Source organism: Saimiri boliviensis, chromosome 13 (assembly GCF_048565385.1).
Source record: "Saimiri boliviensis isolate mSaiBol1 chromosome 13, mSaiBol1.pri, whole genome shotgun sequence".
Lineage (NCBI taxonomy): Eukaryota > Metazoa > Chordata > Mammalia > Primates > Cebidae > Saimiri > Saimiri boliviensis.
In genome coordinates this window covers 84,730,450-84,758,104 of record NC_133461.1, presented here as the reverse complement: position 1 = coordinate 84,758,104, position 27,655 = coordinate 84,730,450, and the positions used below count along the sequence as shown (strand labels likewise).

Here is a 27,655-nt window from a genome sequence, read left to right as displayed (position 1 = left end):
TGAGTTAAGAAGTAAGTGGCAGTATAATTTGTTACCCAAAGCAGTTTCCTTCTGAAAATTAAAGCGTTCAAGCTGTTAGTAATTATGCCGTGACTGCAGGCATGAACTGAGAATGTTCCGGCAAACGAGGATGTATTTTCACCCTTATCATAGCCTGCCTGTATGTTGTTTTTAAGCTTCACTCTAGTTTATATATTTTTAATGTCATAAAATACCATATATTTATAAGAGAAAAGGTTCTATTCATTCCTGAAGTAGAAGTTTATCATTAATTTTTAATATATTCTGTTACTTTATTTTCTAATTGCATAAGCAACATTCTTAGCTGTAACTTTCTAGAGTGTTGAGGCAAAAGAGTAAATTTATAGTGATTTTCACTGTTACCAGATTGCTGGGATAGGGAATTTCTGGTAGCAAGATAGGAATTTTTAAGTTGGAAGGGTCTAACAGATCATATAGCCCTCTCCATCTCATTTTTTGGGCTGAAAAAAACTGAGCCCTTACAAATGTCAGTTGCAAATCTGGGAGTAGTACTCAGGTCTCTGGAGTTCTTATATAGAGTTTTTTTCAATTATTGCACTTACAATATTTGAAATAGTTGAAACATTTTGAGTTCTTACTATATTTCATGCATTATGTTCAGACACTTTACATGTTTTATCTCACTTGATCTCCGCAACTTTATGAGATTGGCACTGTTATTGTAGCCATTTTATAGATGAGGAAACCAAAGCTTAGTGAGTTAAATAAAGAGCTCAAAATCTCACATCTAGTAAGTGGCAAAAACAAGATTTCAACTCAGCCAATCTCATTCCAAGACAGATTTTTTCCACTATAGGGCCATTCTTTTGCCTGGTTTTTCTGTTAACTTCTTAAAGATTTGTCATGTTTCACGCGTATTTCCTTATTTTCATAAATATATTACCTGTCCACTTATACATTATATTGCTTAGAAACAAACCCAACCCTCTTTTCTTACGTAGACTATATCCTGAAAAACACTGTTTTTAATATGCAATTAAACAAGTATTTCATTAGTGCATTTATATAAATTATTTGACTAAAACACTTAAACTGGTGAAAATGCTTTATTGTGAGATTGAGAATGTGCATATTTTAAGAACTTCTGCTTTTTAAACTTTCCTTATTCTCAGCTTTATATTTGTTACTACCTGTGTATTAACAGAGGTACACCCATGTTAGGGCTTGATTAGAGAAACCAGTCTCTTTATAGATTAGCTTGTACATCTTTAAGTTTCTAGGCAGGCACTATAAATTCAGAGAACAATCTGACTGTAAGCCAAAAATAATGAAATTAATTTTGGGGTTGCCTTTTAAAATAGTTTCACAAAATGCAAAAATGATGCTCATTATGTAGTCACATTAATTTTGATTTAATTTTTTTAATTTGAAAAAAATTTGATTTAAAAAAATTTGAGTTTGGAGATAATTTGTAATTCAGTAAAGTTATAATGATTGTAAAAGTAGTTTATGGCCGGGCGCGGTGGCTCAAGCCTGTAATCCCAGCACTTTGGGAGGCCGAGGCGGGTGGATCACAAGGTCAAGAGATCGAGACCATCCTGGTCAACATGGTGAAACCCCGTCTCTACTAAAAATACAAAAAAATAGCTGGGCATGGTGGTGCGTGCCTGTAATCCCAGCTACTCAGGAGGCTGAGGCAGGAGAATTGCCTGAACCCAGGAGGCGGAGGTTGCGGTGAGCCGAGATCGCGCCATTGCACTCCAGCCTGGGTAACAAGAGCGAAACTCCGTCTCAAAAAAAAAAAAAAAAAGTAGTTTATAATTTTTAATAAATTGATTTTGTTTTAATTTTGAGTCATACTCTATAATTTCTTCTTTGCAAATTGGTAAATTGTTATATACAAGATAATTGCTATAGTTTGTTTGTAAAATAGATGCAGATCATCTGAAAAGCTATTTTATGAGAATATTGTTTCTTGTATTTGTCATGAGCCAAAAATAATATTTTCAAGACAGTTATATTCTTGATGATAGAACAGGTGACAATTTGGAAACAACTGTAAGACAGTCCATTTATTGTGATTATAAATTAATACCATAGTTAAGTGTAACTTTCTATAATAATCAGGACAAAAACATGAAATCTAGATTTTGGAGAGGCATATTGTTACCGTACCTTAGAATTTCTGGAAGATGACATACTCATGTGTTTCCTGGTAACTGCTGAGACTCCTGCTCTGTCTGCCAATTCAGTCAAGAAGTCCTTGCTGACAAGTCAATTAATAATACATGTTTTATTTATACATTTTTCCTATATATAGTATGTTATTGATTATCTCAGTACAACTGAAGAGAGGTTATCCAGGTCATTCGAGCTTTGCTTCTAGATTTGTGAAAGCTGTCTATATATTTAACAGGAGGCCAAAAAAAAAAAAAAAAAAAAAAAAGACTTAATTGTTTTCATAGTTAGATTTTCTGTGAATTGAAGTGTTTATCATTTGTGAATCATATATGAATCAAATATAAGGCATAATATACCCCCTGCTTGTATCAGCACTATTTCAAATGTAATAAATGTTGAAAAATAATAAATGGAGAAGTAGATAGCTAACAAGTAGGCTTAATTTAATAAGACAAGGTAAATTGCATTTGGAAACCTTGTGGATTTAGTGTTTTATTTAAATGATTTCTGATTTTAAAAAAATAAATATTGTATCCAGAAGGCTGAAAAACAAGTTAGTATGGAGATTTTTTCTTTACAAAAAAACTTTACATTTGCGTCTTTGACGTTGTACATCTGACCGATGTCTTACCAGTCTTTTTGTAAGAAAGCAATAGACATAATCGGGAATGAATGAGCTCTCTCCTTTTTTAAATATCAGTTTTACTTCATTCAGGTTCCAATTGTTGCCGTTACTGCTACTGCAAGTTCTTCAATCCAGCAAGACATTGTATCTTGCTTAAATCTGAAAAATCCTCAGATCACCTGTACTGGTTTTGATCGACCAAACCTGTATTTAGAAGTTGGACGAAAAACAGGGAATATCCTTCAGGATCTGAAGCCATTTCTTGTCAGAAAAACAAAGTAAGGATTTAATGATTGATGAATTTTGGTAATGATTTCCTTTTTCTTTTTTTAACAACTTAGGTATTTTATGTTATTTATGATTTCCTTCTAATGCATATTTAACATTTCAAATTCCACCTAGTTTTGGTTCAAGTCAAGCATGTTGTTATATAATCAGTTCAGTGATTGAGAATAGTCTATTTTTTAAAAGCAGAAACTAATTCTTCTGATAGCTTAATGCCCCATTCTCTTGCTTAAACAGAGCATATATTATGTATTTTTATTTTTTTAAATTTCATTTATTTATTTATAGAGACAGGGTCTCGCTGTCGTCAGGCTGGAGTGCAGTGATGTAATCACAACCCACAGCAGCCTCAAACTCCTGGGCTCAACCAGTCCTCTTCTCAGCCTCCCAACTAGCTGGAACTACAGGTTCACACCACCGTGCCTGGCTAGGACATATACTCTTAATGATTGACAAGTAAACAAGCAAACATAAAATGACTCATCTGAATTATGTCTAGTTTACTGATTACTTAACTTCAGTCTTAAGAAGCTTAGGAAAGTTATCCTACAAACACATTGGAGCCTGTATTGTGTTTCAGAGACTATCATAGGCACTTTATATAAGTAATCTAATTTAATCCTTATAACTGCTCAGTAAGTTACATATTATTTTCATTTTACTGATGAGGAAACTGTCATTAGTACTTTTTTTCTGTTTATTTTGTTTAAAGGCATTATATATATATATATATGTTAAGAAGTTTTGTTGAGCTTTACTTTCTGATATCTGCTTAGTGAAAAGTTTATAATTTTTATTTCATTTTATTTTTTGAGAGAGTCTTGCTCTGTCACCTAGCCTGGAGTGCAGTAGTGTGATCCTGGCTCACTGCAACCTCTGCCTCCTGGGTTCAAACTATTGTCCTGCCTCAGTCTCCATAGCTGAAATTACAGGTGTGCACCACCACGCCTGGCTAATTTTGTATTTCTTAGTAGAGAAGAGGTTTCACCATGGTGGCCAGTCTGGTCTCAAACTCCTGACCTCATAATCTGCCTGCATCAGGCTCTCAAAGCACTGGGATTACAGGCGTGAGCCACGGCGCCTGGCAGCACTTTCCTTTTTAAAGCAGTTTCCCTTTTTTGTGTTTAATATTGTCCTCCTGTTTTTCTGATACCGTGATCCTCTTAAAATATCCCATGCAAATGTTTCTTTCTCACTGTTTTTCATGTTGAATCTACTGATTGAGGTATTTGTTACTTTTTAGTCCTGGCTATTATAATTTCCCCAACAGATATCCTCCCTCCCCAGTGCACCTTGTTGCTTTCTGTGCACAGTTTAAAAATTATAGTCTGAAAACACATACTTAATTCTGGAATCCTTTTCTGGAACTTTTTACTAGGGAATAAAGACCAGACTCAGTGTAACATTCAGCATTATCAAAGATCTTGATATTTAATATGATTTTTTTTTAAAGCATGTGAGGAAAGATTTTTGTACCCATTTTTAATCCTCTAAGAAGACTTATGATAGCAGGAAACCATTGAGAGTCAGAACGCTTTCTGCAGGTCTTAGATGAACAAAAATTTTCCTCTTAATGAACAGTGAGGTGGAAGCTAATTAAGGCTTTAGAGCATCATTGCCATCTTCTTCCCTTGAATTTTGCCAAATTCCTTTGTTTATCAGTATTAACATTTTTTTCTTTTCTTTTCTTTTTTTTTTTTGACAGAGTCAGTCTCTCTCTCTTACCAGGCTGGAATGCAATGGCATGATCTTGGTTCACTGCAACCTCCAACTCCCGGGTTCAAATGAATCTCCTGACTCAGCCTCCTGGGCTGGGACTACAGGCATGCACCACCACGCCTAGTTAATTTTTGTACTTTTAGGAGAGACGGGGTTTTACCACGCTGGCCAGGATGGTCTTGATCTCTTGACCTTGTGATCTGCCCGTCTCAAGCTCTGAAAGTGCTGGGATTACAGGTGTGAGCCACTGCACTTGGCCTCAGTATTTACATTTTTTTAAATCCATCGAGCTAAGGTGTTTCTTAAACTAACCTTATTTTGTTAAAGTCTTAATTATAATATATTCATAATACATTTAAATGAGATAGACAAACCTCTCTTACGTAATCTAGTGGTTAATTAGATTAGATTAGAATTTCTCCCCTTAATTTTTCCCCCCTCGGAAAATTAAGAAGAAATAACAGTCTTTAGCAAATCACTTGGCATAGTAATGACTCGTTTTGTAAAAGGAATTTTTACTCTTTTATCTGTTACATAACTTCAAATTTTTATGTATTTTCCACCTTTTTAAAAAAAGAGCGATACATGGTCAATATCAATTTGAACAACACTGATGCATATAGATTGAAAAGGGCTCCAGTTTTTCAATTCCATTCCTCAGTTGTGGTCACTGTTGGTATTTTGGCATTTAGTTATATAGACTTCTTTTCTCTGACTCTACAACTCTGCAGATGTACACTTGCGGTTTTTTGTTGTTGTTAAGTTGGTACAGAAATAGTTGCATAGTATATCCATTATTTCTGCAAATTTTATTTCATTTAAAGTATCTTTACTATCTTTCCATATACTGTGTTTTCTTAAATGAGAGCCTTAATATATAGTATATTACAATATCCAGGTTTTGATGAGTAGTTCTTTCTTCTTTGAAAACATGTTTTTAAAATAAGATGTTTTTTTTTTTTTGAGAGATGGAGTCTTGCTGTACACCCAGGCTTGAGTGCTGTGGTGTGATCTCAGTTCACTGCAGCCTCTGCCTCCTGGGTTGCAGCGATTCTTCTGCCTCAGCCTCCTTGGTAACTGGGATTACAGGTGCACACCACTATGCTCTGCTAATTTTTATATTTTTAGTGGAGGTGGGGTTTCACCATGTTGGCCAGGCTGGTCTCAAACTCCTGACCTGAGGTGATCGGTCTGCCTTGGCCTCCCAAAGTGCTGGGATTATAGGCATGAGCCACCACACCCTGCCTTAAAATAAGCTTTTCATACACTAAAAAAAACCTTATATTTTTTTCTCTCCATTAAGTAGTTTACTGTGAATTTTTGATATTGAAGCCTATTTGGTTGCTGTCAAAAATAGTTTTGAGCAGATTATTCAGTATGACTCTTACAGTGAAATTACTGCCTTTTTTCCTCTGCGTAAGTTTTTGGTGGCTTTTGCCATAGTCTTTAAAGGTTTTATAATTTTTTTAATGTTTAATTTTTAAGCATTTGCTTAATATCCCATAGTATCAATGTACCTAATGATGAACATTTAGATGACTTTTTACTGTTATAGTTTTGCTGTGAATATTTGTTTACATTTATCTTTTGACTGGTAAGCAAATATTTTTGTAATTAGAATCCTAAAATCCTAAAATTGAAATTAGATCAAAGGTTATATGCATTTAAAATAAATAACTTTTCCTAAATCTAAAATAGAATATATATATTTTTATATTGCAGCATAAATGAATGTATTTATGTAAATGAATATTTTTAGACATTAAGTAAAATGTTCTGTGGAAATAGAATATGGAAATTGTTTATACTTCTACAGAAATTGTTTACACTTTTAATAAAGGAGCACAAGTTTTTGCAACAGACGTTCTAATAGATGTTTTCTAAAACATTTTCTCAAGATTACTAGTAAATACTTCTTGGAACTGTAAAAGCAATCTTTCAATATTGTAAGAAAGCTCTTGCTTTAGTAAATGTTTAGAAACTCTTCTTTATTATTGTAAGAGAGAATAAGAACAGTGTAACAAATTTTGTACATACTCCCATGTAAACCCTCACCAGACTAATTGTCAGTTTGGCTCCTTCCATTCCCCAAAGTATTTTTATCTTTTGTTTATAAGTTTTTATCAAGGTTTTGACTGAAACAAATAAATATGTTTCTGGTTTTAGCTTTAATTTGAACAAAAACAGTCAAAACTGAATTTTGGGGTGTTCACACAATTTTTTTGCACATTTGATTCTCCATAATGTTTTAAATTTTCATGCACTTAAATATATCATTATTTTTGATAGACTTTCTTCCTTTAGTCTTTTGTTTAGAAAATAGAAAGGAAAAATGAAATAAGATAAAACCAAAACTGGTGTGAAGCATAGAGTATATACATTTGCTCTTTTATTCTTCTTTTTCTTTAGTACCCGCTGGGAATTTGAAGGTCCAACAATCATCTACTGCCCTTCCAGAAAAATGACAGAACAAGTTACAGCTGAACTTAGGAAACTGCAACTATCCTGTGAAACATACCATGCGGGCATGAGTTTTAACAAAAGGAAAGACACTCATCATAGGTTTTTGAGAGATGAAATTCAGGTATGAGGATCAGTCATCATTGCTCTCTGTTGCTCACAGATGGAGATAGATATTTCTCAAGTGTTTATTTTCCAGGTCTTTATTGAATACTTCTTTGTGTTGAACAAAAAGCAGTCCCTCTGATAAACGTGGAAGAACAAACTTGCAGATTAGTATAAACAGCAGCCTGTCCCTAGTGCTTAGGTGCACAGAGTAGGGTGCACTAGCTCTGTCGAGGTACTTGTGCAATGGGGATGGTCCATCTGGGAAAATGCAATTGGAGTCCGAACATGTAAAGAAAAGTTGTGCAAGTATGCCAGGCCAGTAGGTGATGAGGGAAACAAATTGGTTTAGAATTACAGGAAGGACTAGCAGGTACAGAGATACTTTATGAGAGTGTATACTGGGTTCAGGAAATTGTGACTTGTTTGGAATGGTTGGAGGGAATGAGAATGTGGGGTAGGAATGGCACAAAGTATGGACAAAGAGGCAGGACGAAACTGTAAGAGACTTGGGGGGCCGGGCGCGGTGGCTCAAGCCTGTAATCCCAGCACTTTGGGAGGCCGAGGCGGGTGGATCACGAGGTCGAGAGTTCGAGACCATCCTGGTCGACATGGTGAAACCCCGTCTCTACTAAAAATACAAAAAATCAGCTTTGCGTGGTGGCGTGTGCCTGTAATCCCAGCTACTCAGGAGGCTGAGGCAGGAGAATTGCCTGAACCCAGGAGGCGGAGGTTGCGGTGAGCCGAGATCGCGCCATTGCACTCCAGCCTGGGTAACAAGGGCGAAACTCCGTCTAAAAAAAAAAAAAAAAAAAAAAAAAGAGACTTGGGAGGACAGTTGAATGGGTTGGTTGGCCAGGTTATAGATGGCTTTAACACTGGCAAAGAAGCAGTCTGGGCTTGGTGTCATACACCTGTAGTTTTCCCTGAGTGCTTTAGCCTTAGAATTTTTAGTTTAAATAAAATTTTATGTAATAGGTAAAATGAATTAAAGTAGAATAACTCTGGCTGAAGTTGATGTGAGGGAAGAGGAGTTCCAAGAGCCTCCAAACTTTGAGGACAGTCCCTGTTGGGGTCTTACAATCCTTGGAGTGCCGGAGAATCATTTGAAAACCATCATGATATATTACTCTGTGTTTTTCAACAAGATAATAGGATTATAGAAACAGTAGACTGGCGGCAATAAGTTGGACTGATTTGAAGAAGAGAAACTGAAGAAGGGAAGGGGATCGATGCAGTTATTGTGAAATTCTGCAGTTGAGATTCCTGTCCTGATTGGACTGGCTCAGTGGGTATCATAGAGAATATTTGAAAGGATTTAAGTTCAAGGCACATAAGTAGGTTTAAGTCAACAACTTGACACTGTCAGCATGAAATCCACACTCTGTCACTCTTAAGTCCAGGGAACAGCCCTCTTCTGAAGTTAGGGATTTAACTTCAGCTCTGGCATTTTCTGTCCCATTGGTCATCCATTTCCTCTCTATCCATCTCTCCTTCTGATACCAAGTTGTTACCCATCCTCAGCTAATGTTGAAAAGCTTATCTTAAGTATGTTCATATTCACTCTCTAGAAAGTTCACCACACATAGTCATGCTGTAATGCATACCTGCCTGAAAGCATCTGGTCTCTCTTTTCCTTCTTCCCAAAGATAGGAATACTATTCACAGCTGTTTAGAATAGAAATTTTGTCCAAATTCTTCAGTGTTTATATTTTTGTTCTGTTGTTTCAGTCTCTTCAATATTGTCAGATAAAATTGATTAGCTGCTGCTGCTACTGCTCTTAATAATCAATCTTCAATTTCTTCTATTTTAATGCATTAGTAATTATTCATTTAAAGTAAAACATCTCCCAGAACATGAAAGAATACAAACTTGATTTGAATTACGTTGTGACAAGAGACTTTATTGGAGGCAACTGATTTTCCTACCGATACACAGCTTCATGAAAACATTAATGCTTTGAAATATGGCTTAGGAAACTTCACAGTGATCATTAATTACACCTAATTTCTGGAAGAGTATGTGCATGTATGTGTTACTCTGTTCTCCCTTTCTATGGCAAGATGTCACATTTTTATCCACATTACAAAAATAAAAAAATTGGTATTGTTTTTTTCTCCCTAGGTTGGTATCAGATATTCTGTTTGATCTGACAGCTGGCCCGATGTACTTCTTTGACATTATAAAGAATTCACAAGCTTCATATTTGCATTGAAAGTTCTCAGACACTTTCTGAAGATGATGAAAATATGTTGCATCATCTATATAGAATAGTCATGTGCTCTTACAATTGATTATTTGCTACTGAGCATTGAATATCTACTGATGCATAATGTATAGAATTCTAGATAATCACTTTGCTATGTTTTTACAGTTGATACATACCTTAGTGTGGGTCTAAAAATGGAGGTGAAATCTGTAGCTCTTAATGTCTTAGACTGAGTGATGCTTAGAATCTTAGATTTTCTTTTATAATTTTAGAAAAAGTGTACTTTTCTTTCTTATTTTTATAACCAGATCCAACCACATTTGCATGTAGATAGGCATTCTTACTTTTAATTCTCACTTTTAGTTTTGTATCTTTTTGTGTTTCATTTTCCATTTCAAGATGCCTGAATCCTTTCCTTTTAGGAATGATGTTGTGAATGAATTATTTGATAAAATATCTTTACACCTGAGAGTTTATAAGCATGGTTTGAATATCATGTCTGTAAAATAGGTTAATCTCACCTAAAAATGATATCATATAATGAAAATCAGAATTATTATTGTATTGCTTATTCACTCATAAATATAGCAAAATTGCTGAGTCTTACTCAGTCAAAGCTTTTACTTAGTATGATATTCATTCCTAAATTTAAATTTACTTACTCAGCATTTTCCTCTTTTCCTCCCTCCTTTCTTTTCTTCCTTCTTTTTTCTTTCATTGATATTCCTGGTCCATCTTAGCATGTAATCTTTCTTTATTAAATGGCATGCAAATAGGGCTACTGTGCTTACAGTGAAAAGCTTCAAGGCCTCATGCCTTCCTCACTTCTATGTTCCACTCTCAACCTTTTTAGCTGATTCTTTTGAAGCTTACCACTATATCTTGCCATAATTTACTTAAATGGCTCCTACTTAATTTTTTGTTTATTTGTGTGTTAGATGTACACATTATCTATTCAAAAGATGAAAGTTTAGCTCTCTTTCACATTCTTTACTGTCCTTTTTTCTTACCTTATCCATGTATTTCTAACACAGTTAGAATTTTAAATATGTTGCATATTTAAAATTATATGCAACATATTTAACATTTTCTCCTATTATGTTTATATCATAATTTTGGCTAAATCGGTGTGTAAGATTTACATAATTATTACTCTGTAAGTGCCTTTTATAATCTCTGAGCCATGTAGTATTTTATGGCTATTTTCCTTTCTTATCTATTGGTATTTTTATTGCTAATACTTTAAAAAAGTATTTTCTATGTCGTATCACTAATTCTTCCCTAAAATTTCCCACAATTGTGTAAACTTATCTTAGTATATTCATACATTTGAGACATTCTATCAATTTTATCCTCTTAAAGATGCAGAGATTAATGCATCATGTTTCATCCCACTATCTTTAATGGGAAGCTTCCATCTTAGATTAGTATTAATAAAATGTTAAGATACTCTTCAATCAGTTAAGGACACTTGAAACTTCATTGTAATATAAAAGTTTTCTTTAATACAGTAAATATTTTGAGTATCTTTTGTGTCTTGTATTCATAGGAGTTCAGATAAACCACTTTATTTATAATTTTTTATAATTATAATTTATAATTTTTATAGAGAGTAAACAGAAATCCCATTTCTAGGACTAGAAATGGGATTTCACCAGTCCTTAACTTGTAAATTGGGCAGATAATCTATAAATGATTGGTTGAAATCACATTAAATTCCATTTTATGCCAGGGATTTAAGTTAATGAACAAATTTTTCTTACAAAAAGGTATAGATGTAAGGCTTTAGTTCTGCTAAATATGTTTGTCAAACTGTGTTGTGATTTATTCTCAGTGTGTGATAGCTACCATAGCTTTTGGAATGGGCATTAATAAAGCTGACATTCGCCAAGTCATTCATTACGGTGCACCTAAGGAAATGGAATCATATTATCAGGAGATTGGTAGAGCTGGTCGCGATGGACTTCAAAGTTCTTGTCACGTCCTCTGGGCTCCAGCAGACATTAACCTAAATAGGTAAAAAACATTTACTGTTTTTACTCTTGCAGATTTCTTTCTTTCTTTCCATATAAACCTCAAAAGTATTTGAGGCTATTTCCAGTATTCCAAGTAATTAGTGAGGGCATTTAAAGTCAAAAAACCTCCCCAAATCCAGAGGCCATGTAAGAAGAACATTTGTGGTAATAGTTGCCACTTGGAGGAGATGAGCTAATTTCAGCATACCTTAGTGTGAGAAATTAACTAAATCAGGACAATACTTGGGGTTGTAACAGAGATCCTGAGGAATACTTTCCACAATTGTGCCCTAATGAACAGATTCTTTTCCTCTCCTCAGATCCTCTCAGGTTGGGATGTCTTCAGCTATAATTACTTCAGCTACCATTGATTTTGTTACTGATTGTTTCTTCCCATGCTACAGTGGTGATTATACCAGAGGAATTCTCCAAATCCCTGTTTGACTGTTTTTACCATTTGTTTCCTTGGTTAGTTCCATTAGACCATACCAGGTCTCCTTGACTGTATGTGAATCATTGTGTTGCACTGCACTGATAGACTGCCATAAATAAATATTAAGTATTCAGTATTTAAGTACAGGAGAACCATTCCACTTAAGTAGGCAACAAGTATTTTCTTGGCACTTAAGTTCTGTGAGATTTTTATTGTAAAGGAAAACTTCATCTTGCAAGGATTTTCAGATACACCTTTGTGTAGCTGAATGAATTGAGATGTTGAATGGACATATTAGGTCATTTTAGTAAAATGATAAGAGAGTGCCTCCCACTACAGTTTTTGTTTTTATGCATCATTAAACAATGTGTTTTGAGTGCCCACTGTGTTCCATGAACTATACTATCTGTTAGAAATATAATAGTAAAGAAAAACAAAGTACCTGCTTTCATAGAACTCGGTATAATGGCAATGGTAATTCTTTAGAGAATCACATAACTGTGGATACATAGGCTTCATTTTACTCTTCTCCTTTCGTGTTTGAAAATGTTGACAATCAAAAGTTTTTAAAAAGGAATCATGCGACGTATTTAAAATTATAACTGTGTTAAGTGTTATGAAGGGAAATTGCATTGAGTAGTGAGAATGTTTAATGGTGTGTGGTATTTACCAAGTAGTGATTTTCAGTCCTTTATCTGTATTTTCACTTTCTGTAGTTTTAGTTAACTTGCAATCACATTCAAAATATTACATAGAAAATTCCAGAATTAAACAATTCATAAGTTTTAAATCACTGGTGGTTTTGAGTAGTGTAATTAAATCTCATGCCATCCTACTCAGTCGGCTTGAACTCCCTTAGAATCATCTCTTTGTCTCGTGTATTCACATTGTATTTACTCTGTCTGTTAGTCACTTGTTGCAATATCGCAGTGCTTGTGTTCAAATAATGCTTATTTTACTTCAGAGTGGCCCCAAAGCACAAGAGTACTGTGTCTAATTTATATAATTAAAAATATTTAATTTATAAATTAAACTTTTTCATTGATATGTATGTACAGAAAAAAATAGACTACATATAGAATCTGGTACTATTCTGTGGCTTCAGGCATCCACTGGAGGTCTTGGAATGTATCCTCCGTGGGTAAGGAGAAACTGTATATGGTTAATCTAGGAGCTAGGGTGAACTGTCGGAAGAGATTTTGGGGATAATTACATGGAAGGTCATGGTGGCTGGTGGTTTCAGATGACAAGAATGTTTTTGAATAACAGATCTTTTGTATATTCAGACTTTCCAGAACTCCTTGAGAATTATACAGAGATATTTAATCAGTCAGAAGGTTGAATAGTCAAAATATTAGTGAGTGAAGTCTATTTTGATGAGGATTTTACTAATGCTGTCCCTTAGACATTATAAGTAAATTGTGTTTTCTTTTGAAATATCTGAAACCTAGTTAACACAGATTTTTATTTATTCTTGCAAAGATATGCAAAGCTATTTGGGAGATTGTTGTCATCTGCTATTTGATATTCCTGGGCTTTCTTCACAGAAGACTAGAAATTAACAGAGTCACAATGAATTATGGCAACATTGACTTTAAAAAAGCAAACATCTCTTTAATGTTATTTAACAATTTTGAATAAATTTGATATGGCAAACTAATCAGTTATAATTGATTGAGAAAGGAACTTAATTCTAATACTTTATTGGTATCCCATAATAACCCATAATACTAAGAGACAGTTTTGGAGGGTGAGAAGTCCTGAAGAGCTGATAAAGGTAAAGGCTCAAATTTGGGCTTCTTTCAGTATTCCTTACGTCAATGATTTTAGTTTCTTATACAAAATAAATTAAAGCATAGCCTTTTTACTGGGAAAAAGTAAAAATTAATAAATTATAGAAGCCTTGTTTGAGGCCGAAAAGTGTGTGACATGTAAATCGAAATGAAGAACTTCAGAGTTTATGATTTTTCAAAGCAGCTAACAAACTGACACTTGGACACAGGTAGAATTTTTTCAAAAGCAATTTTTGTAAAATCAGAAAAATGTTTACCTCTTGTTGGGGGCATTGACTGGAAAGGAATACAACAGAACTTTCTGAGATGATAGAAATGTTTTTATCTTGATGGGATGTGAGTTTTATAGGTTATGAAAAATAAACAGTAATAAGTAAATAAAAAGAAAGTTGCCAGTACAGTTTTACATATTCCTGTGATGTTTTTAATTGGCAGGTGCCTCCTTGCTGAGATACGTGATGAGACGTTTCGATTATACAAATTAAAGATGATGTCAAAGATGGAAAAATATCTTCATTCTAGCAGGTGTAGGAGACGGTATGTATTATTTATTTTATGCCAGTAACATGGATTTGTGGATGATGCTCTTTTAAGAAAATGGTTTTGCTAAATATAAGTATTTTGAAAAAATATTTTGTTGATGTTACATGTGTGCTGAATTTTTAAGGCAAACTTCTTTGTGCCTTAGTAAACTAAAGTCAAATAATGAGGTCCCAAGTGGATCAATTAATGATGATTTTCCCTCATTATTTTCAGGAATGAATTTAACATATATGTTTTTGTTCTTTTATTTAATTTAAAATTCTGTCTTGGGTAGAATCATCTTGTCTCATTTTGAGGACAAACAAGTACAAAAAGCCTCCTTGGGAATTACGGGAACTGAAAAATGCTGTGATAACTGCAGGTCCAGGTAAAGATTTCTTATTATAGATGGACATTCTAAAAGTCTTTGTTTCTCTTCCTTTTCATGTTTAACTGAATTTTTGTTGAATGGTAGGTATTTCAGTTTCTTAAACAAATTAGTGAATGCATTTAGATATAAGAGAAAGCAAACAATATTAAAGTGTTTTGCTTAAAAAAAAATAGATAAAGCAATGAAATGGTAGCCCTAAATCAAAATATATCAATAGTTATATTAAATATAAATGATTATATTTATATAATATAAAGGCGTAAGTTGTAAGACTTGGTTTAAAAACACGACCTTGTTCTGTATGTTGTCCATAAGAAATCCACTCTAATTATATAGATAGGTTTAAAAAAGAATGAAACATTACATTCCATGAAAACATTAATCAGAAGGAAGCTGGAGTTGTTACTTTAATATCAGACAATGGAGACTTTGGAGAAAAGAATATTATCAGAATAAAGAAGGATATTATATGATGTAAAAGGATCATTTCACCATTGTACCTGTCAGAGTTCACCAGAGAAGCAGGACCGTTGATATTATGTATATATGTATGGGGAGGGGAAGGGAAAACAGATGTGGGGAAAGTGGGATGAGGGGACTGATTTTGAGGAATTAGCTCACGAAACTGTGGGGGTTAGCAAGTCTGAAATTGGTAGAGCAGGCCAATAGGCTGGAAACTCAGGCAAGAGGTGATGTTGCAGTCTTGAGGCAGAATTTCTCCTCTAGAAAACCTAGTTTTTGCTCTTTAGTCCTGCCCCTGAGTGGATGAGACCCACCCACGTTATTGACTGTAATCTTGTATATTTAAAGTCAACAGATTGTAGATGTTAATCACGTCTACAAAATATTTTACAGCAGTATCTAGATTAGTGTTTGACCAAACAATTGACGTCATAGGCTAGCCAAGTTGATGCATTATATTAATCATTACAACCAAGAAGACATCATCCTAAATATATATGTATACTTATCAAAAGGACTGAAAGAATCAAAAGAAGATATAGAGAAACCTATGATTACATTTGGTGACTTCCAACATCTCTCAATAAGCAATAAAACTAACAGACCAAAAAATCAGTAAGAAGATAGAAGAAATGAGCAGGACTATCAACATACTGGATCTCATTGACTTTTATAGAACATTCTACCCAGAAACAGCAGAGTACACATTGTTTTCTTTTTCTTTCTTTTTTTTTTTTGAGACGGAGTTTCGCTCTTGTTACCCAGGCTGGAGTGCAATGGTGCGATCTCGGCTCACCGCAACCTCCACCTCCTGGGTTCAGGCAATTCTCCTGCCTCAGCCTCCTGAGTAGCTGGGATTACAGGCACGCGCCACCATGGCCAGCTAATTTTTTGTATTTTTAGTAGAGGCAGGGTTTCACCACGTTGACCAGGATGGTTTCAATGACCTCGTGATCCACCCGCCTCAGCCTCCCAAAGTGCTGGGATTACAGGCGTGAGCCACCGCTCCTGGCCCACATTCTTTTCAAGTGCAGATGCAATATTTGTGAACATAAATCATATTCAGAGTCATAAAACAAACCTTAACAAATTTAAGAATCTTTTATTTGTAGTTTTTTGACTATAATGGAATTAAACTAGAAAGCAATAACAGAAAGATAACAGAAAAGTCAACAACCTTGGAAATTAAATAACACACCTCTAAATAAATACATGAGCCAAAGAAGAAGTTTCCAGGCAAATTAGAAAATGCTTTGAACTGAATGAAATGAAAATACAAAATGTGTGAGATGCAGCTAATGCAATACTGAGAAGGAAATGTATAGTATTAAATACCTACCTATATTATAAAAGAAAGGTCTCAAATTGAAACCTAAGCTTCCATCTTAACAAGCAAATAAGAGCAAAATAAATCAAAAGGAAGCAAGGAAATAATAAAGATAAGAGTGCACATCAATGAATAAAAAACAGAAAAACAATAGAGAAAATCAGCTCAAAATCTTATTCTGTGTAAAGATCAATAAAATTGATATAAACTTCTAACAAGACTGACAGAAAGAGAAGAGACAAAGATAGCCAATACCAGAAATGAAAGGGGATTTCACTACAGACTCCACAGGTATTAATAGGGATGATAAGGGAACTTTGTGAACAACTCAGAGCATAACTTAATAATTTAGATGAAATGGGGCAATTTCTTGATAATCTCAAACCAATTAAACTTACAGTGAGTTAGATAACCTGCATAGTCTTACCATTAGAGACATTGAATTCTATGTTAAAAATCTCTGAAAATAAAATTTCCTAGCACAAAAAGTTTCAACGACAAATTCTATCAAACATTTAGAAGACAAAATAATATCAATTCTATAGCATGATTCCATGTATACAATGCTCTTTGAAACATAAAACAATACTAGAAGGATGAAGAAAAGATTAGTGGTTGTCAGAGATTAGGGGGAAGGAGAAGGTATGATTGCAAAGGGTAGTACAAGGCAGTGTTTTGGAGTGTTAGATTTGTCGGGCCCTGATTGTGATGGGACTTAGATGAATCTATGGATGTCTTAAAATTTGTAGAACTTTACATTTTATACAACCAATTTGCCTATGTTAATTGAAAAAATGAAATAAAAACAAATTATTCACCTAGCTGAATTAGGTACATACCTAAGTGCAATAGCTGCATTACTGTAAGACAAAAGAAGCATTATTGGGGATGGAGTTGTTCTCTGTTTAATGAGAAATAGTTTCTTCACTAAGAAGACAGAATTGTTCTATGCATCTCAAAAAAAAAAAAAAAAAAAAAAAACCAAACAAACAAAAAACAAAGAACAACCAACAAACAGCAAGTTGCCTGGTGCTGTGGATCACACCTGTAATGTTAGCTGAGGTGGGAGGATCACTTGAGACCATGATTTTTTGAGACCATCCTGGGCAAAAAAGCAAGATTGTGTCTCTACAAAAATAAAAAATAAAAAAAATAAACTTAACTAGGTATGGTGGCATGTGCCTCTCTAGTCCCAGCTACTCTGGAGGCTGAGGTGGAAAGACCACTTGAGCCTGGAAGGTCAAGACTGCAGTTGCATTGAGCTGTGATGGCACCACTGTACTCCAGGCTGGGCTTCAGAGTAAGACTCCATCTCACATAAAAAATAAATGAATAAAAAAGAAAAACAATTGGTTGGACATGGTGGCTCACACCTGTAGTCCCAGCACTTTGGAAGGCCAAGGCAGGAGAATTGCTTGAACCTAAGACTGAGAACAGCCTGGGAAACATAGCAAGACCCTGTCTTTATTTAAAAAAAAAAAAAATTAAAAATCCAGCAAATACATAAAGGAGAAAGCTGACAGAAGAGGTGGTGAAATCAATAAATCCACCATCAAAGTGGGAGAATTTGATAACAATTTTTAGTTATTGGTAGGGTAAATAATCCAAAAATTAGTACATTATGGAAAATTTGGTCAACATAGTAACAAGTTTGATTTATCAGATATGTAGTATATAGAATCCTAGACCAAGCAACTGTAGCAGTGTATCTCAAGTATTTTTATTTCATGGCCCATATAGTAAATGATATGTGTATATAACACACTGGGCTAATTGTCAGAGATCAGTTTCTGTCCAAAACCCTAAGATCTGGAGTGATTAACCTTTCAGCACACTTACAACTTGTTTGTAGCACACTGGTTGAGAAGCACTGAAAGACTTTGCTTCTCAAACATACATGGAATGTTTCCAAAAACTGTGCGTTAGAGCATGAGTTGGCAAACTATGGCCCGTGGGCGAAATCTGCATGTTGCTTGGTTTTTTTTTTTTTTTTTTTTACTTTTTTTTTTTTGACGTAGGGTCTCACTCTGTCACCCAAGCTGGAGAGTAGTGATAGGACCATAGCTCACTGTAACTTTAGATTACTGAGCTCAAGCAATTTTCTCACCTCAGCCTCCCAAGTAGCTACAGGCATGCACTGCCAATGCCCAGTTAATTTAAAAAAAAAAAAAAAAAAATGTCGGTAGAGACAGAGTCTCGGTATGTTGCCTAGGCTGGTTTTCAAACTCCTGGCATCAGTGAGTCCTCCTACTTCAGCCTTCTAAAGTGCTGGGATTATAGGCATGAGCCATCACACTCGACTAATGTTTTTGTAAATGTTTCTTGGAGCACAGCTGCGCCTTTTGCTTATGTGTTGTCTGTGGCTGCTTGAGTTGAGTGCTTGACTGCAAAGCCTGTCATGGCCCAAAAAGCCTGAAATACTTACTCTCTGGTCCTCTAGAGAAAATGTTTTCTGACCCTGTACTAGACTAGCTTGTCTCAAAAATTTTCAATGAATTTCAAACTCTTCTCACCACATTTTCTGACCATAATGCATTTGAGCTAGAAGTAAGTAAGTGGATAGACAACAAAATTCTCATGCATTTGGAAATTAAAATTAACACTTAAATAAGTCATACTCAAAAAACCAAATTGGAAATTAAAAAAAAGTTTAAACCTAGGGATAGCTACATTAATATGCATTAACATTTTTAGAACTTAGGGATAATTACATTAATATAAATTAAAAGATAAGAGGGCATGGTGGCTCACACCTGTCATTCCAGCTCTTTGGGAGGTTGAGGAGAGAGGATCACTTGAGGCCAGGAGTTCAAGACCAGATTGGGCAACATAATGAGATCCAATCGCTGCAAAATTTTAGCAACAACAACAAAAAACTGGTAAGAGGCAGCATAGATAGTACTTTGTGGGAATTTGATAGCTTGATATAGTCATAATAGAAAAGAAGATTAATCAGCTAAGCATCTCACTAAAGAGATTAGAGTAGGAGAGGAAACCTAAGCATAGTTTTTTCCCCCACATTATTATATCTGAAATATTGAATGCTTTCTTATTGCTCTTTCAAAGATACTTATTCTAAGGAAAGCAATTGAATTAGGTAGTTGAACTCTATAGCAGATTTTCTTTAATGAGTCTTTTTGTTCTCAACCTACTTAAAGAATTCTCATTTGAATTTATGGTAATTTTAGATCTACCTGAAGGGTGACTTAGGAATTTAACTTCCAAATCTACTTAAATGAAAGGTTTATAATAATTGTGTCATATTTTACAGTCATTATTGTTTAACAATTTATAGCATAGGATTTGGGTTTTTTTTTTTCATTTTAAACAAGAAGTTTATTTAAACAAGACACTTGACTAAGGGAAAACTATCTTGGAGTTATGATTACTAGAGTAATTTATTTCTCCTTAAAGACAGATTGGTCTATATGTAACAGCTACATAAAAACGGTTATAAAATTGTCCTTGGTTTTACAATCATAAATGAAAAACATTAAAATTCTCCAATTGAACAAGGTATGCAAGGATTTTTATGTAGTTTTTTGCTAAAGCAAAATGACATCCTGGAGTATAAAGATAAGAGCTGAATGAGCAGGCCACTAGGGGACAGAGGGAGTCTTCACAGAACCAATGCTTCTTTTTCCCATCCCATCTGCATTCAAAGTCAATCCAAACATATGATTGGACATTTAGTTGAAAAAAAAAAAAGAAAGAAAAGTAATATACTTGTGGACATACACCAGTTACTTTATGTGCAATAAAAGAATGAGGAAGGGAAAATGAAAGAATAGAGAAAAGTATGTAGTCAGGATGTGGTGGAAAGAAATTGCAACTTTCATTCTTTTTTTTTTTTTTTTTTTTGAGATGGGAGTTTCACTCTTGTCACCCAGGCCGGAGTGTAGAGTCACTATCTCAGCTCACTTCAGCCTCTGCTTCTCAGGTTCAAGCCATTCTCCTGCCTCAGTTTCCTGAGTAGCTGGGTTTATAGGTGCGTGCCACCTTGCCAGGCTAATTTTTGTATTTTTAGTAGAGATGGGTTTCACCATTTTGGCTAGGCTGGTCGTGAATCGCTGACTTCAAGTGATCCACCTACCTCGGTCTCCCAAAGTGCTGGGATTACAGGCCTGAGCCACCATGTCCAGCCAAATTGCGGCTCTCTACTTGAGACTATATTCTTGGTCTGGAAGAGCAGAGTTCTTCAGTAAAGTAGCAGGTCCCCCTTTTAGTAGACACCTTCATGTCTGCTGCTGGAACACATCAGTTTTATCTTAAGCCTCACTTCCAAATGTGCAGATATATCTGGTTCATTGATTGACTGCCTGTCAGATTGAAACCTGATCTGCCTCACTGGCAAACTGTGTCCCTCACAATAGGCTTTCTTTGGTTTACTAAGTGGTGCATGCCTGTTCATCTTAAACTGCACCACAGTGCCATCCTGCCCCACCACCTTCAAATGAACATTATCCTTGTTCTCAGTCTTCTTCCTTGGGCTTTTTGTGGATCCTCGTGAGTGTGGTAGTCTCCTCAGCTGCTGCTTTACAAAAGAGATACCAGGTCTGCCCCGAATGAGTGAGCCCATAAACAGCACCAGCAGTGGCAGAAGAAAGAGGCAGCATCTGAGATGTATTTTTCTAAGCTGAAAGCCTTTTTTTTTTGCGGAGTTTGGGGGGCAATAAATCTGTTTTTGCAACACACCCTTAACATTGAAGTCCAGTATTTATATAATTGGTCAAGTAAGTGGAGCTCTTCTAGCTATAAATACGGCCACTCTGCTTGCTCATACTATTAATAATTATTCATTTGTGTGATCTGAGGCACCTTGCATGAAACTTGCTTCTAGGGCACTAGGATTGAGAACCATCAGCATAACATGTCTGTTATGCTACTTTATATTTTTCATATTTTAGATGCTTTACACGCTTGGCTAAAATGAACTTTATTTGTAGTTTCTGGAGCAGTTGGCACATTTGAGATTTTTTTTCTTGGCTCATTGTTACGCTAAATCTTTCAATTTCTAAAGATACATGCCTTGGCTGAGCTTTCTTCATATGTTGTTATTTTTATTTAGATTGGGTCATTGCTATTCCATGGATGACTCAGAAGATACATCTTGGGACTTTGGTCCACAAGCATTTCAGCTCTTGTCTGCTGTGGACATCTTAGGGGAAAAATTTGGAATTGGGCTTCCAATTTTATTTCTCCGAGGATCTGTAAGTATATATGTGAATTCCCTTCATAGCTCTTTTACTTCTATTGTGCTTTTCTTCAGAGATTTACTGTATTATGATTGTAGCTTTGACTTCATATGGGTTATTAGGAACTCATAGTGTCATAGTAAGTTCCAGTTAAACACTCCATTCATTACTTTCAATAAAACCTGTGCGTATGGCATCTTCTGCTGTTTTCATGTTTCAAGCCGGTGGTCAGCTCTGCGGCTCAGTCTGGAAGTGTTGTGCTAGTGTATCACATTGCAGTTGGGTGAATCCCTAGACTAGTCTTACTTAGGATAATGAAGAAAAGTTAACTTTCATGTGTCAAGGGACAGGTAGAACCAAATTGTCCTTTTGTCCAGGAAACTGTTAAATTCTTCAAGGAAAACTTTAGTTATAGGGACTGTTTTGTAAATATCTAATTTTTTTTGACTTTACTAATGAATAAATTGTCAATTAAATTCGGCTACTTTTTTTTTTTTTTTTTTTTTTTTGAGACAGAGCCTTGCTCTCTCACCCAGGCTGGAGTGCAGTGGCTCAATCTTGGCTCACTGCAACCTCTACCTGCCAAGTTGAAGCCAGTTCTCCTGCCTCAGCCTCCCAGGTAGCTGGGATTACAGGTGACTGCCACTACACCTGACTGAAATTTGTATTTTTAGTAAAGACGGGGTTTTACCATGTTGGCCAGGCTGGTCTCGAACACCTGACCTCAGGTGATCCATCCACCTCGGCCTCCCAAAGTGCTGGGATTACAGGTGTGAGCCACTGTGCCTGGCCGAGTTCAGCTACTTTTTTTTGGAGTGATTAATGTGCCAGTATTCTCCTAAACAACCACAGATACAAATGTGAAGAATATATGACCCTTGCAGTCTGAAAGCTTGTTCTGTAGTCCTTTTCTTTATATGATTTTTCCCCAGATTTATAAGTCTATAAAGCAAAGCTAAGTATTACATGCTGATATTGGCTGAATAAATCAAGAGTGAGAGATAGGATACTTTTGCAAATAAGCATATTTATTAAAATATACTTTAAAATAGAGGTTAAAATTCTCATTTTGAATGTAGAATTTAAAAAGTCATTTAGGTAAGCATTTGTGAAACACTGAAATGCTTCATGTAAATACTTTGAGTTTTTATTTTGTTTAGAAAGGAACATATTAAATTAGTTGTGAAATATTTTAAATGAAATATGTTGAAAACTTCTGTTGTTTTTCACGTGTTTTTAGATTCTAAGTGGAGTTTAAAATTTTGTTTGCAAATCACAAGTTGGATTAGAAATTTAATAGTAGAAGTGTTGCCTAAGGAACTGTTTTAGGTGCTATGAGTGAAACTATTTTTTATAACACAAATTTTAGTTGTAAGGAACAGCTTAAATCTAGTTGAGATCCATGAAAATGTATTGTCTCTATCGCCGTCAAAACTTGTGTGTCCCAACTGAATGTATAATTTATAAAAATCATTCTTGTTTTAATTTGGTATAATCCAGCCATATCCAGTATCAACAAATAAGTCTAAGTAGGCTCCTTGACAAACTTGAACTGGCCACGAGAGAGATCAGATTTCACCTATTAAAAAACCAAATCAGACCACTTATACTGACGGTCTCTTCTGGGAGTCCTCAAATTAAGAAGTTTATCCTTTGTGAAATATTATACTACCCTTGCTAGATAAAAGTAAAACTTTTTTTAAAGTACCACTTAATGAAAATCTGTAGACACTAAATGCAGTGAAAATAAGGCAAGTTTTTTTTCTCCCCCTTTCAGTGATCTTGGTATCCTGGGATATTGTTTTCAAAATTATCATTATAATTCCTTTGAGAATTTACTAAAATGTTCCCCTAACCAACCTAAGAAAATTTAATATCTTTGTATGTGATTTTGATCTGTAAAATAAACATTTTGAACTGCAAATGATTGGAATTTAAAGAAATAATGTATATAAATATATAATATACAGTATCAGCAGCATTTAATTCTCTCTTACACAAGATTTTTCTAAATAGTATAAATAATTATGTAGCCTATCTAAAAGTTTGAATGGAATTTAAAATTTTGTTTTGAAACCACGAGTTCAATTAGAAATTGAACAGTAAAGGTATTACTTAAGGAACTTTGTTTTAGCTGTCTAAACAGTTAACCATATAAAAACCTTTAAACACTGTATAAATATGTGATAAGATGTGCAATGACCTTAATTTTATAGATCAGAAAATAAAAACATGTTCATTAATTTGCATAACTGAGATTACGTGAAACTTCTTTTCTGATCACATTAATAGAATGCCAGACTTTGTTGTGGCACTAGAATTAGAGAGTAGTTTTGATAAAATGTTATTTGACTATAGACAGTTGTTGAAACTGTTGATAGTTTTAATCACCCTTGTAATTTTCAAACTGTCTAACGGGAGAGAGTTATCCATTCTATTTTCCAGACAAACTATTTCATCTGAATGAAATATATTCCTGTAGATAATTATCACTACGTTATCTTTTGGTTTTATTTTGCACATTGAATTATAGCTCACAATGACTTTCTGAAGCCCTAAAGTTGCAGCTGTGAGCTTCTTGGCCTCTAGGAACTGGGATAAAGCACCCCTGCCCCCACCCTCAAAGGAAGTTAAAGTGTTTTTAACAGTGGCTATGGGCTTTTTGTAGTTTAAGAACTTAGGAGTTGCCCAGACTGGAATGCAGTGGTATGATTATAGCCTGCTGCAGCCTTGAACTCCTGGGCTCAAGCAATCCTCCCTCCTCAGCCTCCAGAGTAACTGGGACCACAAGTGCCACCATACCCAGCTATTTACAAAAAAATTTTTTTTTGTAGACATGAGGTCTCCCCTGTTGCCCTGCCTGTCTCCAACTCCTGGGCTCAAGTTGAGGGGAACATTTTACGAAATGAGATCCCTCCACCCTTGGCCTCCCAGAGCACTGAGATTCACTGTGCCATGCTGAGTTTAAAATTTCCTGAATTGGAGTTTATAACTATTTTTTTCCACTAATTATTGAACATGTAGTTTGTATAAGCACTGTATTGTATTTTGAGGCGGATTCAAAGTTTAATTAGATGAGACGCACCATCTATTATGGAAGGTGTTACTTAAGAAGAAATAAGTGTAAAGTGAAAGAGATAAGGGATCTGTGAATAGACAAAATGTTATTGAAGTTCTGAAGAGAGAAAGTGTTTAGAGAAATTAGAGGAGTCCTCATGAGGGTATCACTAGAACTTCCTACTTTTGTAGAGTATACGGTAGATTTTGGTGTGATACTATTGATTTGGACATTCATTAAGAGACGGAATGAGGGAAGAAGGGTGGAGAAGAATGTGGCATTCACAGTACAAAAAGCAGTGGTGATTTTTAAAGAAGTTACTATGGAGAAGTGGCAAGTTTTTTATTTTGTTTGTTTGTTTGTTTGTTTTTCTGTTCTTTTTCTCTATGGGAAACGGGTGTAAAGATTTTGCTTTTCCAGAAACTGAGACTTTGGGTCATCTATTCTGAGCAGTCAGTTCTCTTTATTCTAACGCTTACCCATCAATTAGTAGGTTTCCAAATTCCGTGATATGTCCATTTTGGTGACCCTTATTTTTTTGTCTGATTTATAAAGGGAAAGAAGGAGATATGTCACCCAGGCTCCAAGTACAGTGGCGTGATCATAGGTCACAGCAGCCTCAAAGTTCCCAGATCAAGTGATCCTACCTCCTTGGCCTCCCGAGTACATGGGACTACAGGTGCATGCCCCCATGCCCAGCTAACTCTTTTGTAGAGACAGAGTTTTCTTATGTTTCCCAGACTGGTCTCGAACCCCTGGGCGCAAGTGAGCCTCCCACCTTGGCTTCCCAAGGTTGGGATTACAGGCATGAGCCATTGTGCCTGGTCTGAAAATTTTTACTTTGAGATGGAATCCCACAGTAGTATATCTGCTTGGATGTAACATTGGCAAAAAGACTGTTTAACATTATTGCCTTGTTTTACTGTAGTTGAGATTGAGTTAGACTGAAAGCTGAATGACCTGCCCTAGGTCATACTGTTACTTTGTGCCAGAGCCAGGGTGAGCAAACGGCTTTCCTGCCTGCTAGTCTAGTGTCTTTTCTATTTATTATGCTGTTACGTGCAGTTTTAAATTTGTATTTTTATGCCCAATGGACACAGTGACTTACATCTATAATCCCAATACTTTGGGAAGCCAAAGTGGGAGGATTGCTTGAGACTAGGAGTTTGAGACCAGACTGGGCAACATAGTGAGACTCCGTCTCTAAAAAAAGAAATTAAAAATTAGCTAAGTGTGGTGGTGTGGGTGTTTAGTCCTCCTTATGGGAAGGTTAAGGTGGGAGGATCGATTGAATCTAGGAGTTCAGGACTGCAGTGAGCCATGATTACACCACTGTATTCCAGCCTGGGTGATAGAGCAATACCCTGTTTGAAATGAATGAAAGTGCAGCTTTCTCATTGTAGGTAGTTTTTACTCTATCAGTGGACAACCTGCAAAATTAACTAGAACACTTAAGCAATTGACAGAGAAGGTCTTGTTCAGAGTGTGAAATAATTAAGCATTTGTTGTTGAAAATTTTTAACTGTGTTATTTTTTTTTTTAATGTTACTTGTTTTAGTAACATTTCTAGTTGAAAAGAGAATATGATTCCTTTAAAACAAAGATACTCTGCTTTAAAGCAAAGATGTTTCATCGTCTTCATGGTGATTGCCATGGAAACCAGACAACGTAAATATATTCACATAGTATACAGTGTTCATAGTTATTGATCATGAGGGGAGGGGACAGTTACTCCGTACTGATCAGATAAAACCTCATTGCTTCATACTAATAAATTTTTTTTTTCGGCTTATGAAAGGAAAAGCCCAAAGAGTAATTTTTAGTGTCTAGAGAGCTAGTGAGTCTAGTTAGGCAACTTGATACTTTTGGTGTTACTTGTTTGCAAGCAATAGAACTACTACAGAGGTAACCCCTAGCAGTTGGAGAGTACCATTAACAAGTGTTCCAGGGAGAAACCCCACAAGATACCAAGTCATGGCTTTTACTCTTAGGTTAAGAAATTCAGGTTGAGTTAAAGGATCAGCTGTTAACTAATAAAAAGCAGGTTAACATTACCAAGCCAGGCTTTGTCCTGGTTATGGACTTAATCTTCACAGCATCCTCAAGAGATAAAAATTAATATGTCTACATATTAGATGAGGAAATAGAAGATAAATAACTTGCCAGAGCTATGACTTGAACCCAGGTAATGTAGCTCAAGAGCCTCCACATGTATGTATATTGTAGGGGGGCGGGGGTGTGTGCATGTGCGGGGCGTGAGTGTATGTGTGTGTGGGATGTGTATGTGTGTGGGGTGTGTGTGTGTGGGTGTATGTGTGTGCATGTGGGTTGTTGTGTATGTGTGTGTGCATGCTTGTGAGTGCTTATGCATGTGTATAGTATAATAAGAAAAGATTAGCTTTTACTCCTGTAATCCCAGCACTTTGGGAGGCAGAGGCAGGAGGATCTCTCAAGCCCAGGAGTTTAAGACCAGTCTAGGCAACATAGCAAGACCCCATCTCTACAAAAAAATTATGAAAAATGTTAGAAGACATAATGGAATACACCTGTAGTGCTAGCTACTTGGGACACTGAGGCGGGAGGATCCTTGAGTCCAGCAGATTGAGGTGAGCTATGATTGAACCTCTGCACTTCAGCTTGGGTGACAGAGACTGTGTCTCAAAAAAAGAAAATCAGAACTAGTTATCTGGAGGCCTATGTTCTAGTCTTAGCTTTAGTACAGGTATACAGTGAGACATTAGGCTACCATTTAATATCTTTGAGCCTCTGATAATTTGTTAACAACATAAGTAAAAATGACTAAGATAGATCAAAAAGCTCCAACATTCCCTCCAGCTCTGAAATTCCATGATGTTTAATCTTAGTTTACTTATAAAAATAAATTGTCACATG

At 35.4% G+C, this 27,655-nt stretch overlaps 1 protein-coding gene across 4 annotated transcripts in view; it reads left to right on the top strand.

Moving 5' to 3' along the window:
* The window catches only part of WRN (WRN RecQ like helicase), a 152,321-nt gene that overhangs the window by 83,749 nt on the left and 40,917 nt on the right, over window positions 1-27,655 (top strand). For all 4 annotated transcript variants that reach the window (XM_074383899.1, XM_010348683.3, XM_074383900.1 and 1 more), the window contains 6 exons: window positions 2,879-3,066; window positions 7,202-7,376; window positions 11,402-11,583; window positions 14,244-14,345; window positions 14,626-14,718; window positions 21,579-21,720. In XM_074383899.1, the coding sequence (XP_074240000.1) occupies window positions 2,879-3,066; window positions 7,202-7,376; window positions 11,402-11,583; window positions 14,244-14,345; window positions 14,626-14,718; window positions 21,579-21,720 (882 nt within the window). The remainder of the gene's footprint in view (window positions 1-2,878; window positions 3,067-7,201; window positions 7,377-11,401; window positions 11,584-14,243; window positions 14,346-14,625; window positions 14,719-21,578; window positions 21,721-27,655) is intronic.